Here is a 20,581-nt window from a genome sequence, read left to right as displayed (position 1 = left end):
TTGAATTTCTTGTCTCACTGCTAAGTTATTTGCTCTTTTGGTACTGTCGTAGACATGTCCTACACTTCAAAAACCCAGCTGTTGGAAAACACCTGTGTCCCAGGCAGAAGATCCAGGACTGTATGACTCAGCTAGAGGAAAAGATAAGTAAAAGAGCAGAGGAGGGGGTGGACATGAAAAAAGATACATTAAAAAAAAGGCTCTTACCTGTGGGATCTTTTTCACACTTCCGCTGCTGGAGCTCCAGGTCAGCCAGTTCACTGAGGAGGGCTATCCCATGAATCTCAGGGCTGTACTGGAAGTTTGTCAGGGCCACCGAAGGACAAGCACTCATTCCATCAAGATGAGGAAGATCTCCCAAGCTGATACCTGCAGCTATCAAAGCATCCAGTCCATATACTGCTTCTTCCTGAGAATACTCTGTTTCCAAGATGGGAAATGTTTCCTTTTCTACACCTCCTTCTGTCCTCTGACTAACCTCTGGCTCTAGCACTTCACCTTTCCCCTCAATTTTAGGAACAAGTTCCTCCAGGTTCTTCAGGGCTGCCAAATCCTCCTGTGAAACGTTTGCTGGGGATTCTGTTGGCTGGACTGTGCACTGTCCAAGTTCCTCTGAATCCACGATTCTTTCAGATTCAGTATCTCCTTGAGCAGAACTGATATGGGTTACACACTCCATATTGTCCTCATTCAGAAGAGGAGCAAAGTGTAATTCCCTCAGGTCTTCCAGGGCACTCTGGCTTGTAGACACCTCTTCAGAAGAAGTCCCCTCAGAAGCCAACGCCCTGTCACTATCCTGTTTCACTTCTGCAGAATTTTCCAACTTGACGTCTTCTTCACAAGCTGAGCTGGTGTCCACTAAGGTCACCATGCAAGACATACCACAGTGAGGTTTCTCAGAGGGGGTGAAAGTCCTTGACTGTTCAGGTTCTGCCGCTGTAGAAACCGTTTGCATAGTTTCAGAGTCTGCTGGGTCTGCAGAGTGTACAAGATGAGATGAAGGAGACGAGTAGCCCAAGCTGACGGCTGGATACGTATATCCTGGAGGCAGATCTGGAAAAGAAACATCACAGAATTAGAGCAGAGAACTTTCACCCTGACTCCCGGGACGTCTTCAGAATACCAACACTTGCTTCAAAATCCCACTTAGAGAATGACACGGGGACAAATTTTTCCCTGTCCCCGCGGGAGCTCATTTTCCCGTCCTTTCCCAGTGAGTTCTTGTCCTGTCCCTGCCCCGTTCCTGCAAGCTCCATCCTCATCTACACAAGCCTCAAACACTTTAAAATCCTATGTGTCCGAGGCTTGTACGGTTAAGGCAGAGCTTACAGGAATAGGGCAGACACAGGACCAGCAACAAAACTCGCGGGGATGGGGAAGTTAATTTCCTGCGGAGACATGAAAAAAATTTGTCCCTGTGTCATTCTCTAATCCCAACCAATTTGTCCGATGCAAATGCTGTTTCCCAGGATGCCTTGGGGTAGTTTGAATTCAGTGCCCTCCTCTCCTTCCTCTGACCAACTCTGTCCTGGCCTAGATTTTATTAGAGCAAGGCAAATATTTTGCCTGGAATGGATTAGACCTAGCACTGACTCAGTGTTAATATTTATTGGGAATAACTTAAAAAATAAAATAAAAATTAATCCATGTTCACATTTTTGAGCATTTTAGTTAAAGCGGTCAGGGCTCTTCATCTTGGATAAGAGATGGCTGAGGGGAGATAGGATTGAAGTCTACAAAATCCTTTGCGGAATAGAACGGGAACAAGTGGATCGATTTTTCACTCCGTCAAAAATTACAAAGAACAGGTGACATTCGATGAAGTTACAGGGAAATACTCTTAAAACCAATAGGAGAAAATTTTTTTTCACTCAGAGAATAGTTAAGCTCTGGAACATGTTGCCAGAGGATATGGTAAGAGTGGATAGCGTAGCTGGTTTTAAGAAAGGTTTGGACAAGTTCCTGGAGGAAAAGTCCACGGTCTGTTATTGAGAAAGACATGGGGGAAGCCACTGCTTGCATGGACTGTTGCTACTCTTTAGGATTCTAGAATCTTGTGACTCTCTGGGATTCCGGAACCTTGCTATTCTTTGAGATTCTGTATGGAATGTTTCTACTCTTTGGGATTCTAGAATCTTGTGACTCTCTGGGATTCCGGAACCTTGCTATTCTTTGAGATTCTGTATGGAATGTTTCTACTCTCTGGGATTCCGGAATCTTGCTATTCTTTGAGATTCTGTATGGAATGTTTCTACTCTTTGGGATTCTAGAATCTTGTTACTCTCTGGGATTCCGGAATTTTGCTATTCTTTGAAATTCTATATGGAATGTTGCTACTCTTTGGGATTCTAGAATCTTGTTACTCTCTGGGATTCCGGAATCTTGCTATTCTTTCAGATTCTGTATGGAATGTTGCTACTCTTTGGGATTCTAGAATCTTGTTACTCTCTGGGATTCCGGAATCTTGCTATTCTTTGAGATTCTGTATGGAATGTTTCTACTCTTTGGGATTCTAGAATCTTGTTACTCTCTGGGATTCCGGAATTTTGCTATTCTTTGAAATTCTATATGGAATGTTGCTACTCTTTGGGATTCTAGAATCTTGTTACTCTCTGGGATTCCGGAATCTTGCTATTCTTTCAGATTCTGTATGGAATGTTGCTACTCTTTGGGATTCTAGAATCTTGTTACTCTCTGGGATTCCGGAATTTTGCTATTCTTTGAAATTCTATATGGAATGTTGCTACTCTTTGGGATTCTAGAATTTTCTTACTCTCTGGGATTCCGGAATCTTGCTATTCTTTGAGATTCTGAATGGAATGTTGTTACTCTCTGGGATTCTGGAATCTTGCTATTCTTTGAGATTCTATATGGAATGTTGCTACTCTTTGGGATTCTAGAATCTTGCTACTCTCTGGGATTCTGGAATTTTGCTATTCTTATGGAATGTTGCTACTCTTTGGGATTCTAGAATCTTCTTACTCTCTGGGATTCCGAAATCTTGCTATTCTTTCAGATTCTGTATGGAATGTTGCTACTTTTTGGGTTTTGGCCAAGTACTAGGGACCTGGATTGGCCTTCGTGAGAAAGGGCTACTGGGCTTGACGGACCACTTTTCTGACCTAGTAAGGCTATTCTTACGTTCTTAATAATATGCTTGGGTACATAAAGAAATACTCCAATCTCTAGCAGGCTTCAGTAAAGTACCAGATGGAGCTGGCAAGGCCCGTGAGATAGTTCAGTGTTTGCATCATACAACTCAAGTCCCTTCCAGAAGAGCTGCTAGGAACCACAGTAATACAGAATGCCCAAGATACCTTAGAAGAGGAGATCAGGAGCACCTTGAGCTCCACAGTATACCAGTACAAATAAAATTGGGGGGGGGGGTGTCTTATGGGCCAATATTTGGGTACAGACAGAAGGCTAGACAAGCAAAAATGGCAGAACGTGAGGACGGATTATTTGTATATCTGAACCCTGACTTGAGTTCTTCCACTTGCTTTGCTCTGCTTTGATTACACAGCTGACATCGGCTCAGGAAGGAGAAACAAAAGTTCTCATTCAATCCTTGTATGTGAGCTGAAGGTGTCTTAAGTCGGCAGAATCTCCAGTACCTTGTCACTGGGTGATGATTAATAGTATCCATCCACTATCCTGACAATGGTGGCAGACGAATGGGTATCCTTCCACCCCAGGGCTGCTGAAGGAGAAAGAGCGTTTGTCCTGTGCTGTGACTCCGACCTCACCCTCTTGGGGACAGGCACTGTCCTTAAAAAGTCTGAATGCAAGGACAGGAAAAGTGGCATAGAACACCCCCCTACCACCCCCCCCCCCGGACTTCTACTCTACTCTGGTCTTTAAAAAAGCCCCTGTCAAAACAGCACAGGTCCCCGCACTGAAGGTCTTACATCTAAAGCTTTTGATACCTTGCAAGAAACCCCTCTGTGTTTTATCAAAGGTCTCTTTAAAAAATGGCAGTGTGAAACATTTCTCCCCTCACATAAGGAACCTGGGTGTTGAAAGCAATGGCAGCCCCGAAATTAAAAAAAAGAAAGACTCCCAGGCATCCAATGTGATAAATGAAGTGCAGCTCACAAATATGTTTTTAATTTTAAAAACAATCCATTATCTTCATGCAATTAATTTAAATGAATGAGTCAGGTACCACCTCCCACAGGCCCTGCCTGGCACAGCCAAGTTCAGCTCTGCATTCCGTTTCATACCTGGCTCAAGTGACTTGGGATAGTCTTGTGGTGGTTGACCCTCCGCTCTTTTCTCTTCCACTTCTTTCCCTTTGGGATTCTGGGTGGGGGCAGGGCTGACAGCTGGCGATCGGGGCACCACCGCGGAGCTGGTAGCCGGACAGACGGGTAAAGTGCATGAAGCCGTAGGGCATTTGGACGGATTCCTCAGGGCGGGCGAGTGGCAACAAGGTGAAAGCTTGGTGGGGCACGAGGCAGGTGGTGCCAGCATTGGCGACGACAGGCTCTTGGCAGAGTTTAAGGCAAGTGCTTTGTGGGCGGACTTGAGGGGCTTTTCAGGAATAGGGTCTTCCAGGTCCATGTGAAGGTCCTCCGGCTTCCGCTGCAGATAAGGACAAAGCTCATCAGCGTTCCACTTGAATACAAAGATCTAAAAACCTACCACATACTACACACAGGCAGCCGTGAACATCACCATAGGAGCAGTTCTAGGATCTGGGCGCCCATGTTCACCCCTCTGTAAGGCAGGTAAATGTCTAGAATTCTAGCGTTCAAATGCACATTTGCGTACAGACCCATGGAAATGCTAGCAGGGTGCCTTGGCGCAGTTCTGCATGCACCCATTTAACCCTTTCAGGACCAAGGGACATATTTGTCCCATAACTTTAAAATCCTATAAATTTTGATTGGGATAGTCTACAGTTCTAAATTTAATAATAATAATAATAATAATAACTTTATTTTTCTATACCGCCATAGTCAGGCGACTTCTAGGCGGTTTACAATGTAAGAAGGCTGGACATTCAGCGAATAACAAAGGTCTTAGTACAGTACAATGCTAATACAATACAATAACTCCACATATAATACAATACAGTAAGTCTAAATACAATACTATACAATAAGTTTAAATACCGTACCGAACAAAGAGTCTAGATGCCGAACAATAGTCTAAATGGTAAACTTACATATTAATTGGAGATCTAAGGGTAATGAGTGTCTGAAAGATTTAGAACATCCATGAGGGGAGTCTTAGTGGGGGAGGGGACCGTTTTAGTCAATGAATTTAGCGAATAGGGTGGTTTTGATCGATTTGCGGAAAGTATTATAAGTCATATTTGGTTCGTTTATGTGGTTTTTCAGCCAGGTTTGCTGTCTGTTCCCTTGGAACTTAAAGGTTCTGTCCAAGAAGGATTTGTATCTGCAGCCTGTAATCTTTGGGTATGCAAAGATGTTTTTGTTTCTGGTCGTTCTTGTGGGGTTGTGTAGGGTGAAGTGAGTTTGTAGGTATGAAGGTGCTAGTCCCCAGGCTTGTTTGAAACAGGTGCAAGCGAATTTGAATAGAATTCGCGCTTCTATTGGAAGCCAGTGTAGTTTTTTGTAGTAGGGGCTGATGTGGTCGTTTTTTCTAAGTCCGAAAATTAGGCGAACGGCGGTGTTTTGTATTAATCTTAGTTTTTTTATTGTTTTTTGTGGGATGCCTAGGTAAATGATGTTGCAGTAGTCAAGAAGGGATAGGATCAGTGCCTGTACCAGCAACCTGAATGATGAAGGGTCAAAGAATTTTTTTATGGTTCTTAGTTTCCATATTTGATATGTACGGATTCCATATGATACTGCCTTTATGTAAACAAACTGGTTCCGACATTCATTCATTAGCGTCGTTGCCAGATTGACGAGAAGATTCATTTGCCACACTGTCCATAAGCCAGAAGTGTGATTTTTTAAAATAAAAATAATGATATTTCACAAAAAAAATCAATTTTTTGGCATCTGCAAGCCCTTTTTACCATAAACATGTCGTCAAAACCACAAAAATTGGCCTACGATCCTTATGGTCCTGAAAGGGTTAACTTGCAGAGCATGCATTTCAAGGAGTTGCCCGCGGGTGTGGAGCATGAATTACCCGGCTGATCAACCAGCGTCTCTGTATTCCTGGATATTCAGTGTTGGGCCATGTCCGGCTGGAGACTGGCTAGTAGTCCTTATATAACATTTACACTCCATTTGTGTCCCGCAAACACCTCGCGGTTCTACGCGGTTAACACAAAGAGAACTGTAAAGTCACAGAGATTACAAAATGACAGTGGAAACGTGCGTTACACCCAACCCCCCAAATTGCTTAACTATGTATGTTTTTTTTAACATTGTCCCAAACAGAAGACAGAGAAAGGGAGTCCAAAATTGCAACGAAAAACTGCCTCCAGAACTGGAATGAAAAATGTACTTTTTTTTAATCTTCTTTCATGATTTCATGATTTCTAGTTTCTATTTCTTTGATTTGTGATCTTGGCCAATAACGACACCCCTCCCCCATCAGCCACCATGTTAACCGGATACTTTAAAAACAAAATTATAACTCCTAGGACAACTTTTACTGGAACCCCCAACTCACCTAGAAGCGATCACAATGCCCTCAACTGCAGCAGACAGAACCTGGCCACACTTTTCCACTATACAATGGTCCGACCGTAACAAACTCTATAAAAAATACAGCCACGCAGCCTGCGACCTCAACCATTGCCCACCATACCTGTTAAAAACCTCCAGTCCTAAATTCCGTGCTCTCCTCTTACAATGGATACAAACCATGCTCACAGACGGCCTTTTCCCACAAGACCTCAGCGAAATCATCGTCACCCCGATGCTAAAAGACCCTAAAGGAGCAACAGATCAACCATAGCCAGAATAGCACTTTATGTCAAGCTAATGGAAGGCCTCGTAGCCAAACTTCTCACCAACTACCTAGAAAACCACAACTTACTCCACACTACACAAACTGGTTTCAGAACCAATTATAGCACAGAGACACTACTGGGATCCCTCCTGGACCCAGCTAAACAACACCTCAGCACAGGCAGAAAAATGCTGATTATACAACTAGACCTCTCTGCAGCATTTGACTTGGTGGACCAGCACATCCTACTACAAACCCACAACACAACAGGAATTACAGGTAAGGTACACACATGGTTTCAAGGATTCCTACAATCCAGGACTTACAGAGTAAAGCCAAACAAAGAAAAATCAGAACCATGGTCCAGCATACCCCAAGGATCCCCTCTATCCCCTACACTTTTCAGTCTCTACATTGCATCCCTTGGCACCTGCCTAGACAAATTAGGCTTAACCTCCTATAGCTATGCAGACGACATCACCATTCTCCTTCCTTTTGATCAACCAATGCCCACCATGACAGACACACTACACAGAACACTAGAAACAGTGGGAACAGAAATGAAAGATCACAAACTGAAGCTGAACCCAGACAAAATAAAATTCATACTCCTCGAAAATCATAAAACCCCAACCATAACAAACCTAGTTATAAACTCAATCACTTACCCCATTCAACCCACTCTAAAACTTCTGGCAATGATGATAGACAGATGCTGTACCATGCAACCACCAATCAACAAAACAATACAGAAATCATTCATGGTCATGAGAAACCTAAGGAAAGTTCGGAAATTCTTTGAGGGAAAACAATTCCAGCTCATTGTCCAGTCCCTAGTCCTAGGTCTTCTAGACTACTGCAACATCCTCTATCTCCCTTGTCCCACAACCATGATAAAACAACTACAAACAGTACAAAACACAGCCTTTAGACTTATCAATGGCTCCCCCTTCTGCTTCTATTCCTTTCTCTCCTCTCTTCTACCTTCCAAAGTATTTAGATCAATGCTGTCTTGTTAAAATGTTTATTTTATTTTTATTTTTCCTCTAACTCTACTTTTCACTTCTCTATTACCCTCCAGGTACTTTAGTTAGATTGTGAGCCTTCGGGACAGTAAGGGAATTTTTCAAGTACCTTTCTTATTTCTAATCTTAATGTATATTTTCTGTAAACCGCTTAGAACCTAACGGATGTAGCGGTATATAAGAAATAAATTACATTACATTACATTATCTATTCACTGAGGAAACACAACCGCAGCATACCTCGACTCCCAATTCAAGCAAGAATACTATTTAAATTCTACTGTCTACTATTTAAATCCATAAATGGTGACAGCCCAGCCTACTTGAACAACCGTCTAATCCAAACTACCTCAACCATACACAGGAGAACCCAGACACCATTCACGCACCCTCCAATCAGAGATGTCAAACGGAAAAAACTGTACGATGGCCTTCTAGCCACACAGGCAGCAAAACTACACCACCAACTCTCCAATCTACTAATCGAGACCCCAGACTACAAAACTTTCAGAAAAGAAATAAAAACCCTGCTATTCAAGAAATCCTTGAAAACAAACTAATCACCACAAGAATCATCTCAATCCCCTGAAGCAACCTGCTCTACTCTGTAATACCTCTGGAAATGTCCAGATAACTTCCTATGTAATCTGCCTTGAACCGCAAGGTAATGGCGGAATAGAAATCACTAATGTAATGTAATCAAGTACTTTAGCCAGATTGCGAGCCTTCGGGACAGACAGGGCAGTTTTTCTCAAGTACCTAATTTCATTTTAGTTTGATACATTGTAAACCGCTTAGGTCGGTATAATGCAGGAGCGGTAGAGCAAATCTTAAATAAACATAAACATACTTTATTGCACAATATTTATATAAGAACAGCCTTACTGGGTCAGACCAATGATCCATCAAGCCCAGTAGCCCGTTCTCACAGGCCAATCCAGGTCACTAGTACCTGGCCAAAACCCAAAGAGTAGCAACATTCCATAGAGAATCTCAAAGAATAGCAAGATTCCGGAATCCCAGAGAGTAACAAGATTCTAAAATCCCAAAGAGTAGCAACATTCCATACAGAATCTCAAGGAATAGCAAGATTCCGGAATCCCAGAGAGTAACAAGATTCTGGAATCCCAAAGAGTAGTAACATTCCATACAGAATCTCAAAGAATAGCAAGATTCTGGAATCCCAGAGAGTAACAAGATTCTAGAATCCCAAAGAGTAGCAACATTCCATAGAGAATCTCAAAGAATAGCAAGATTCCGGAATCCCAGAGAGTCACAAGATTCTAGAATCCCAAAGAGTAGCAACATTCCATACAGAATCCTATAAAATAGCAAGATTCCGGAATCCCAGAGAGTCACAAGATTCTAGAATCCCAAAGAGTAGCAACATTCCATACAGAATCCTATAAAATAGCAAGATTCCGGAATCCCAGAGAGTCACAAGATTCTAGAATCCCAAAGAGTAGCAAGTAACATTCCATTTATTTTAAAAATTTCTATACCGTTTAAACCTAAACGGTCTACATAATTTTACATACATAATTCTGTAAAACAAATAAGATCAGACAAACATAAACAAATAATCCTCAGAAAATCAATTATAAAAATGAGAGCCAAAAAAGGCTTCTACAAAGAATCATAGGAAAATTCTTCAACAAGCAGCAATCATAAAGGATCAGTAAGTAGAAAAAGGCATTTACAAATAAAACTGCCCTTTTCACAACATTTTTGTAATTGGCTGACAGTGTTTCGGCTCTTGCCTGCCTCAGGGGTCTTTGCTCTCTTTAAAATAATGCGTCCAAGCGTAGTGAAAAATCCGATGCGACGTGCGTTCTCCTCACTCCAGCGTTAAACTTCTCCAAAAATGGTCATTCAACATACGAACCGCTAGCTTTCGTGTTCACCTCTCCACTAAAGCTAGCAGTTCGTCACTAGTCCAATCAGATGATCAATCACACTCAGCGTCATTAGTATATAGAGCTGATGTTATCCGCCATTTTTGGAGAAGTTTAACGCTGGAGTGAGGAGAACGCACGTCGCATCGGATGTTTCACTACGTTTGGACGCATTATTTTAAAGAGAGCAAAGACCCCTGAGGCAGGCAAGAGCCGAAACACTGTCAGTGTCGGGCCATACGTCTTGTTCACATATCGTGCAATAAAGTACATTTTTTATTCCAGTTCTGGAGGCAGTTTCACCTTTGCGGGTGTTGTTGGATTAACATTTTCCCAAAAATGGTCATGGGATACAGATGGTTGTATTATAGGGCCTAGTTTTTTCTCCTGATAGCGCAGGTGGAGGGGAGGAATGGGAAGAGGCTGAGGGGTGACGATGCCCCCACCCACATGGCGCCCAGGGCGGACCACCCCCTCCCCCTTATCACTGGCCTCCGTCCAAAGACCCTTCTTTAAAAGTGATATCTTGACAAACATGAAGACACAGGCCAAAGCCTCTTTCTCTGTGAGACTCTGAACTATTAATTAACTAGAGAATTAAAGATTCCAAACCTGCTTAATAAAAGCCTTCAGGCTCTTCCACCAGGAGATCACTGAAACTGCTACACTGCAAACTTCAGGTGGATTAGCTGCTTGTCTGGGACAGACGAACCCTAAGGCCGCTGCTTCAGTGCATTCTTCAAACTGTAAACATGCATCCGAGATATTTCTCAGCAAATCTGCTTACACAAGCCAACCTTCACAGCCGCTGGGGTTCACTGCTGGCTAGCATTAATTATGCAGACGGAAAGGAAGGGCTCGTGGCAGAGTCTGAGGGGCTTAGCAATGCCCAAGAGATAGATCCAGTGCAGGCATAGACTTAGGGAGCTGAGAAGCACAAGCCTCTGAATGCAGCGTGGCTCAGACGCACTGGAAGGATTCGACACTCTTTTCTCCACTCACTGACTCTCTCTTTTTTTTTCTTTCTTTAATCATAAACTGCCTGACATTCTCAAAGTATGAGTAATGAAAGAAGCTGACTGATGCTCCTTGTATGAGGTGTGTACGCTGTGGCTAATGAAAGTCCCTGGGCCGTAGGATGAGCCCCTGGTAGATCAATTTAGTATGTGTTAATCTGATGCGTGTTAAAAGATTTGTATTACACTTCTCCCTCTGTATTCGCTGTGATAGGGGATTAACAGAAGCGCAAATATTGAAAAACCGCGAATAACTTTTTTATATGTTATTTGCTGTTTTCTATTAAAAACCATCATGAATATGGTGAAACCGCGAATAACAAGGTGGGAGACCTGGCCTGTTCCTGAAGGAGAGGCAAAACACGGTGAAGAAAGTGCTGGGAATTGGCGATTTTCTCTGTAAATCCTTAGAATCAGCGATTTCTCTACGCAAGCTGATGTAATTTGGGGGGAGGAGCCAGCAAGCTGAAAACCGTAAATAATCGAAACCGCGAATGCTGAAACCGCGAATACGGAGGGAGAAGTGTATTTCTATAGTGCTACCAGACGTATTCAGCGCTGTACAGAGTCACAAAGAAGACAGTCCCTGCTCCAAAGAGCTTACAATCTAAACAGACAAGCAGGATGTGGTGAATACAGTTAAGGGAACAGTTAAACTGCTACAATCAAGCCATTGTGACATCACGGATGAGGTTGGCTCTTATTGGTGGAATGAGGCATTGTGACATCACAATCTCAGCTCTGCTTCCCAAAGACTGAAACTCTTCACACTACTACTATGAATGACATTTCTCCCTCTGTATTCGCTGTGATAGGGGATTAACCGAACCGCAAATACTGAAAAACCGCAAATAACTTTTTCATATGTTATTCACTGTGTTCTATTAAAAACCATCGTGAATATGGTGAAACCACGAATAACACGGTGGGAGACCTGGTCTGTTTCTGAAGGAGAGGCGAAACACGGTGAAGAAAGTGCTGGGAATCAGCGGTTTTCTCTGTAAACGCTTAGAATTGGCGATTTCTCTATGCAAGCTGATGTCATTTGGGGGGAGGAGCCAGCAAGCTGAAAACCGTAAATAATCGAAACCGCGAATACGGAGGGAGAAGTGTAAGGCAAATGGGTTTATGGTTTCTTTTATTTCATATACTGCCCTTCCTTATACAATAACAGAGCAGTTAGGGTTACCATATAGCTCCAGAAAAAGGAGGATGGATTGAGGCATCTGGGTTTTACTTCCATTGAAAGCAACAGAAGTAAAACCCGGATGTCTCAATCTCTCCTCCTTTTTTTTCTGGAGCCATATGGAAACCCTAGGGCAGGGGTGTCCAATGTCGGTCCTCGAGGGCCGCAATCCAGTCGGGTTTTCAGGATTTCCCCAATGAATATGCATGAGATCTATTAGCATACAATGAAAGCAGTGCATGCAAATAGACCTCATGTATATTCATTGGGGAAATCCTGAAAACCCGACTGGACTGCGGCCCTCGAGGACCGACATTGGACACCCCTGCCCTAGGGTGATTTCAACATAATTCCAGAGATAGAGAGCTGGACAACACCAGTTCCAGAAGACAACTCTGAAGCCAGTCCTGAATTTCTGACAACCCTCTTTTAATGTTTAGGATGTGAGTAAGTTCAAAACCAGGACCAGCCAAAAAGTTTCCCTTCTGGAATGGGTAGGGTTAACAGACGGCCAGGTAAACCCGGACTTGTCCTCTTTTTAGAGGACTCCCGGCATTTGTCCGGATTTTGGAAAGCCCCGACGAACTCCGGCCACATATGGAGGGCCTCTGACTATGGCGCAGATGATGTTATACACATCCGCGCATGCTCCAGGCCTTCCAGAGGCGACCGGAGCTTGTCGCAGAAGAGAGGAGGCTTGCTGGGGGCAGGACTGGGGGGTGGATCTTGGCGGGGACAGAGGCAGAACTGGGCGGGGCTGGCAATGAGACTGGGCAGGGCTAGGACGGAATAAGGCGAAGCTGGAGGTAGAACGGGGCGGGGTTATGTGTACAATATGGTTTCCATAGGCAGCTCTTGGCCCAGTATTCAAAAGCACTTATCTGTATAGCAGCAGACAGCAGCTTTATACTAGGGATGTGCATTATTTTGGAACACCATAAGAAATGTCAATATTTTCCATGCTGTTTTTTGGGCACACCGACAAATGTGCACACGACAATTGCACGCATGGACAAGTGTGCGCAGGACAATGCCGGCCCGTGAAATGCGAAAGGTATACATACATTGAAGGCCCTGATTTGCTCAGACTCCTCAGGCCCCATCCCTTGGGAGGGGCCTGGCGCCTCAAGCCCCTCCCAAGGGACGGGGCCTGAGGAGTCTGAGCAAATCAGGGCCTTCCAGATATCCACTTATGTAAAGGGTTCCGATAATCATCTTGTAACCCTTACCCCAGGGGTAGGGAACTCCGGACCTCGAGAGCCGTATTCCAGTCGGGTTTTCAGGATTTCCCCAATGAATATGCATGAGATCTATTTGCATGCACTGCTTTCAATGCATATTCATTGGGAAAATCCTGAAAACCCGACTGGACTACGGCTCTCGAGGACCGGAGTTCCCTACCCCTGCTGTAGAGGAACATTGCATACTATGTTGGCAGATGATTTAGATCAGGGGTGGGCAACTCCGGTCCTCGAGGGCTGGCCTGGAATCCAGTCGGGTTTTCAGGAGTTCCCCAATGAATATGCATGAGATCTATTTGCATGCACTGCTTTCAATGCATATTCATTGGGGAACTCCTGAAAACCTGACTGGAATACGGCTCTCGAGGACCAGAGTTCCCTACCCCTGCCTTACCCTAACAGTAGATAGGAAGTGAACGCTTTAAGTGTAGTGGGCCATAAGGAAGTAAGGAGGGCAGATTGGGACATCTGGGTTTTAAGTCCATTGAAAGCAATGAAAGTAAAACTCGGATGTCTTAATCCGTCCTCCTTTTTCTAGAGCCATAAGGCAGTGATTCCCAACCCTGTCCTGGAGGAACACCAGGCCAATCGGGTTTTCAGGCTAGCCCTAATGAATATGCATGAGAGAGATTTGCATATGATGGAAGTGATAGACATGCAAATTTGCTTCATGCATATTCATTAGGGCTAGCCTGAAAACCCAATTGGCCTTGTGTTCCTCCAGGACAGGGTTGGGAACCACTACCATAAGGTAACCGTAGCTGTTGACCATATCTGCTGCCAACCATCGACTGTGTTCGCTGGGATATTTTTACAAGTTTGAATGTGTTAGTTTGTTTTATTTATATGGATTTAATCATCCCTTTTCAGTAGTAGCTCAGGTTCACTAGAGAATTCCCTGCCCTTGCCGGACTTATAATCTCAGAGCTTCTAGGTTACTCAGTTCCAGGACGGAGCTTATAGGCCAGTCCTGGATTTCTGCCAACCTTATCCTGATGCATTATGGGACCTGTAGTACTAATTTCAATGGGCATAATCAGGGACTACAAATCCCACATTGCAATGTGATGTAAGTTTAAAACCAGGACTGGCCAAAACCTTTCCTCCTGGAACTGGGTGACTTGGCAGCTCTGTAACCTAATGCACCTGAAGCAATGAGAGGGGAGAGTGTGGCACAGTGGTTAAAGCTACAGCCTCAGTATCCTGAGGTTGTGGGTTTAAATCAACACTGCTCCTTGTAACCCTGGGCAAGTCACCCAATCCCCCCTTTGCCCCAGGTACATCAGGTAGATCAGGGGTAGGGAACTCTGGTCCTCGAGAGCTGTATTCCTGTCGGGTTTTCAGGATTTCCCCAATGAATATGCATTGAAAGCAGTGCATGCAAATAGATCTCATGCACAATCATTGGGGAAATCCTGAAAACCCGACTGGATTCCAGCCCTCGAGGACCGGAGTTGCCCACCCCTGGCCTAAATCATCTGCCAACATAGTATGCAATGTTCCTCTAAAGCAGAGGTAGGGAACTCCAGTCCTCGAGAGCCGTATTCCAGTCGGGTTTTCAGGATTTCCCCAATGAATATGCATGAGATCTATTTGCATGCACTGCTTCAATGCATATTCATTGGGGAAATCCTGAAAACCCGACAGGAATACGGCTCTCGAGGACCGGAGTTCCCTATCCCCGAGATAGATTATGAGCCCACCGGGACAGACAGGGAAAAGCACTTGAGTACCTGAATAAATTCATGTAAACCGTTCTGAGCTCTCCGGGAGATCAGTACAGAAAATTGAATGAATTTGCCCAAGGTCCCAAAGATCAACAGTGAGATTTGAACCCAGGCTCCCCTGGTCATCAGCCTTCTTCTCTAACCCCTAGGCTTCTACTGCACTGTGAATGGAAAGTGTCGCATTTAGGTCTTATGAATAGGGCTACCATATGGCTCCAGAAAAAGAAGAACGGATTGAAACATCCAGGTTTTCAACACAAGTGATTATAACACACAACTTCTAACACTTCTCAGTGCTCAGAGAACTGTTTTTAGCTTATGAGACCGCTGGGTAAGCAAAATTTTTAGCCCACTACTGATACGGCTCAATTCTCAATCATTGCACTGGTCCCTGTAAGAACAGTTGAAGTAAAAACAGACATGGTGGGGGCAGAACATGTCAGAACCCGTTGAACCCTGCATTAAAAGCTAAGTCTGTTTTGAAGTTGTGTATTTAAAAAGACCAAAAGAAATAAGTATTTAAAAAGCAAAAAAACTAAGAGAGTATTACAGTCATAGATATTACAGGGACTGAAAACCTGGATGTTTCAATCCGTTCTCCTTTTTCTGGAGCCATATGGTAACCCTACTTATGAACCAGTCTAGGTTTTGCTTTTGTGTTGCTGGACTGACTATGTGTTTATACTTCTATCATGTCTAGAGCAGTTGTTGGAAAGATGAGTGAGAAATCTCACTAAATAAATAAATTAATGACAGAATGCTCCATCATAAGATTTTTTTTCCAGAAGATCTGTTTCACAACTGGTTCTGTTAATTAAAAATGCCAGCTCTGGGAACGGCCTCTGGGTATCACACACAAGCAGCCGCTTCATCAAGGTCTTTTAGGGGTTTATTTTGCCAGGGGTGTGTCTCATATCTCTTGAAACAGGCAGCATAACTAGTTTGTCAGCTGTCTTCATCATTCTGTGGGACTGGAGAATAAATATCTCCAGCAGGCTCAAATAAAGTGCCTCCTTTGGTCATGTGCCCACTCTTTGTGTCTTGTTTTTGCAAGCAGCGAGACAAATGAGGTAAAGTGTACCCAAAGCGTATGGAAAAAGAAACTGAAATGGAATAATTAAAGGCAATAAATACACTTCAGTTCGATGGCGGTGGACTCTTATTTCTGTATGCACCCGAGAACAAATCGGAATGGAGGCCTGGTCAGAGTAAGGTTATCAGACGTCCTCTTTTTAGAGGACTGTCTGGGTTCCCAGAGGGACTTTCCAAAATTAGGCAGTTTTTCCAGGTTTTGGAAAGCCCCGACGAGCTCCGCTGTATCTGCAGGGTCTCTGAGCATGCACGGATGACATCACACACAACCGCGTTTGCTCCAGGCCCTCCAGACGTGGCTGAAGCTTGTTGGGGAAGAGAGGAGGCTGTGGGGGGGGCGGAGCTGGAGGCAGAATGGGGCAGGGCTGGAGGCAAAACTGGGCGGGGCTGGGGGGGCCGGAACAGGGTGTGGCTAAAGGCAGAACAGGGCGTGGTCATGTGTCCAGGTTTTTGCAGAAGAAAATAGGTGTCAGGTCAAAAGTGCGCCGGGACAAAGGCGCGCCCAGACAATTGAGCGCAGCGTGGAGGCGCACGCCGCTCAAAATGACTGTTTTTAGGGCTCCGACGGGAGTGTGTGGGGGGGGGAACCCCCCCACTTTACTTAATAGACATCGCGCCGCGTTGTGGGGGCGTTAGGGGGTTGTAACCCCCCACATTTTACTGAAAACTTCACTTTTTCTCTGTTTTTGACCCTTGGCCAAGGGTCCTCCTTTTTTCTCTTGAACAAATCTGGTAACCCTAAGCATATAAAAGTTTAAATAAACAACTGTGGGGCCTTTCAGCTTCTGCTTCCTCAGAAACAGGAAATCCAGAGGGGGCAGGAGCCAGAAGGCCTTCTGCATGCCCATTTTCTCAAGGACCTTTGCTGGCCAGGCACAATGCCGTTGATCCTGGGAGAGAGAGATAAGGGAAGAAGCAACTTGTGAAGAAGGGGGAGGGGGAGATGAAAGGAGGCAGAGAAATGCAAAGAGGTGAGAGGGGGAAGGAGAGAGATGCTGGAGACCATGGGTAGTGAGGGAAGGAATGAAGAAGACAAGTGCTGGACACCATGAGGAATGGGGGTGGCTTGAGATGGTAGGGAAGATTAGGGGAGATGCTGGGTCAGGATAACACTGGGAGTGGAGTCAAGAGCAGAAAAGGGGATGCAAGGCTGCAGGTGGAGTTGAGGTAGAGTTTGAGGGTGTTCCACTGTCCCTGCCTCTGAAAAGAGGGAACTAGGGGCTAGAGAATGACACGGTGACAAAATTCATCACCGTTCCCGTCCCCGCGGATAACCGCGGGAAATAATCCCATGTCATTTTCTAGTGTCTATTTCAACCTCAGTCCTTCTACACCAGCATTCTTCAAAGCAAAGCTTGCGGGTCAGTGGTTGTGGCCATTCATACTCTGATTCTTATGTGAGCCAAGGATAATGAAGCCATTGTGACATCACTGATGTGATTGGCTCTTAGGCACTGGTGGAATGAGGCATTATGACATCACAATATCTGCTATTGATACCAGAGACTGTCATTCTGTAGTGTCTGTTTCAACCTCGGTCCTTCTACACCAGCATTCTTCAAAGCAAAGCTTGAGGGTCAGTGGTTGTGCCCAATTATATTCTGATTCTTCCCTCTCTCCTTAAAGAATGACATGAAGATGGTTTCCCACGGTTATCCGCGGGGACGGAAACGGTGATGAATTTTGTCTCCATGTCATTCTCTACTAGGGGCTAGATTCACTAACCTCACGGATCTGATCCAATCTGTTACCGATCCGATCTGTGAGGTTGCTGGCCGCCCAATTCACGACGCAATTGCATGCAAATGGGGGCGATCGGAATCACGCCCCCAACTGACCGCACAGATCGCTGAACAATGATCCGGACGCATGTGCAGACCATCTTCTTTGCCTGTACATGGTCTGCGCATGCTTACAGAGCTTTTGAATATTAAAAAAAAACTTTTTTACTTTGCGAGCCCGTGGTTTTAACCTGCGGGTTTAAAGCGGGTTAAAACCACGGGTTCGCATTGCAGGGAAGGGCAGGAGAGTCGGGGCAGAGAGTAGGGTGACAAAGGAGAGTTGGGGCAGAGAGCAGGGCAGTCGGAAAGGACCTGAGTGACTTGTCCTCAGCAGTCGCTTATTTTTTGATCAGCCAGCTTCATTTTTTTTTTAGTGAATCGCTGCCTGCCTATATTTGCATGTCGTTCCCCCTCATTTGCTTGTGTGGATCTGATCGGGCCAGAGTAAGGTTAGTGAATCGGGTTGGGGTCGCTAAGTGATCGCAAAGTGGTCGGGACACGATCGGTGTCCCTAGTGAATCTAGCCCTAACTCCTGTATCTGAAAGGTGTGAACTAAATGCCATAGAACATGGCACTTAGGTTGTATTATTTGTCGAGTATTAGCAAAGCTATTTACAAGGGCCTCAGTATTAAAACTACAGTTTCAGTTGTTTGGTTTTACCCCTTTATACTAATGAGGTTCCTAATGCAAGAGAAAACAAAATCAGTAAAAACCATCAAGCCCCTTCCTCCTGTCTCCACAGTCCCAAACCCAGCCTTCTCTTTCCAGCAATCAGCGCCCTCTGCTGGAGCCCTGTCCTTAACCTGCCAGTCCTATAACACACCATGTGGCTCTGTGTGTTTAAGCCTAACGGTTCTTCATACTTCCTGGCGTATCTGCTCATGTGCTTCAAACTCAGAGAACTTTGTTCTGATAAAGAGGACAAGGAAGTCCTTGTCTAGATGTAGATTTGTCACTCTGGAGCTTCTGCAAATCAGAATATTGAGACAGTTTCAGGTCTGGCTCCCACTCTAGTTAGGGGAGATGTAAAGGGAGGAAATGTTGATTGCCCAGAACACTGATGAAATGACCATAATTAAGGAATTATGAAATGAAGAATGTACTTCCATGCATTTGTACCTTGACTGGAGGTATCTGCAAATCGGAAGTAAAGCTGTAGTGAGCGTGCTTCACACGGGAAGTAGGCACCCAAACTGCATCCGCGGTGCAGTGGGCGGGATGGGACCACTAGGGGGCGCTACCCTATCCGTTCTCATTAGCATCTCATAGGTAAATCCGTACCTCTAACCAGTGGCGAAGTAAGGTAAAGTGTTGCCCCGCCCCCTTCCCTTTCCCCGTACCTTTTTAATTTGCCAAGTGAGAGCAACAGCACAAACTTGCTGCCCACGTCGGGTCAGCTATCCCTCTGACGTCACTTCCTAGGTGACGGACTCGGAAGTGAGGTCAGAGAGAGGCGACACCGATGCTCGTGCAGGAAAAATTAAAAAGGTACGAGGGGAGGGAAGAGAAGGGCTGCATGCGTGCGGCGGGGGGTAAGGAAGGAGGGGGGTAGAGTGGAGGACGGAGCCCCCCCGTACCCTCTTTACTATGCCAGTACCTCTGTGTCCTCCCTACCCTTAATAGCCCGCGTTTCTTTTTTGTTCTGTGCAGTGTTTCTGTACTTCTACGTTTTATTTCCTGTATCACTTTGAATCATCAGTTCCTTAATTATATGAGAAATTGTGATCGTGAGTCTAAAAGGCTCCTGAAGCAGGCCGTATTGGCCGAAACATGTGCGTGTCGAGCCACCGCACAAGACTATGATTTGTTGGATAAAATTGCACACCATCGTTCTCGAACCTCCACTGTTGTCTGTTGGTTTTCAGTGGTTCTAGAATCATAAAGCTTTATGACTTCACAATGCAGGTGTAAAGAGCCTTAGCCTATAGGAAGAGGAGATGCAAATGTTAAGAGTCTTAGCCAATAGGGAGAGGAGGAGATAGTGGATGCTGCGGATGGGCCATTTGACCTTATCTGCCCTCATGTTTCTATGTTTCTATAACCATAAAGCTCTATGACCTCACAATGCAGGTGTAAAGAGCCTTAGCCTATAGGAAGAGGAGATGCAAATGTTAAGAGTCTTAGCCAATAGGGAGCGGAGGAGATAGTGGATGCTGTGGATGGGCCATTTGGCCTTTATCTGCCATCATGTTTCTATAATCAAACAGCTCTATGACCTCACAATGCAGGTGTAAAGAGCCTTAACCTATAGGACAGGGGTCTCAAAATCCCTCCTTGAGGGCTGCAATTCAGTCGGGTTTTCAGGATTTCCCCAATGAATATGCATTGAAAGCAGTGCATGCACATAGATCTCATGCATATTCATTGAGGAAATCCTGAAAACCCGGATTGTGGCCCTCAAGGAGGGACTTTGAGATCCCTGCTACAGGAAGAGGAGATGCAAATGTTAAGAGCCTTAGCCAATAGGGAGAGGAGGAGAAAGTGGATGCTGCGGATGGGCCATTTGGCCTTTATCTGCCATCATTTTTCTAGGTTTCTAATTTTGCAAATCGCCTTAACCCGCTTGATTCTACAACACTTCAAGGATATATTTTGAAAGCTCACTTTACTCTGGATTCTCAACAGTAGCAAATTCCACAAAGACACCTGAACAAGATTTTTAAGAGATGGTTTGAAGTTCCTATAGCAAGTGGGCAAGATTGCAATGAACATCTGTAACTTTATTTCCTCGATCTAC

General features: G+C 44.7%; 1 protein-coding gene across 3 annotated transcripts in view; it reads right to left on the bottom strand.

Moving 5' to 3' along the window:
• The window catches only part of BAHCC1 (BAH domain and coiled-coil containing 1), a 320,033-nt gene that overhangs the window by 117,635 nt on the left and 181,817 nt on the right, over window positions 1–20,581 (bottom strand). For all 3 annotated transcript variants that reach the window (XM_033961808.1, XM_033961807.1, XM_033961806.1), the window contains exons 10-11: window positions 4,224–4,584; window positions 208–1,053 (exon numbers count right to left, since the gene is read on the bottom strand). In XM_033961808.1, the coding sequence (XP_033817699.1) occupies window positions 208–1,053; window positions 4,224–4,584 (1,207 nt within the window). The remainder of the gene's footprint in view (window positions 1–207; window positions 1,054–4,223; window positions 4,585–20,581) is intronic.

Source organism: Geotrypetes seraphini, chromosome 10 (assembly GCF_902459505.1).
Source record: "Geotrypetes seraphini chromosome 10, aGeoSer1.1, whole genome shotgun sequence".
NCBI lineage: Eukaryota > Metazoa > Chordata > Amphibia > Gymnophiona > Dermophiidae > Geotrypetes > Geotrypetes seraphini.
This window is presented reverse-complemented; position numbering and strand designations above follow the sequence as displayed.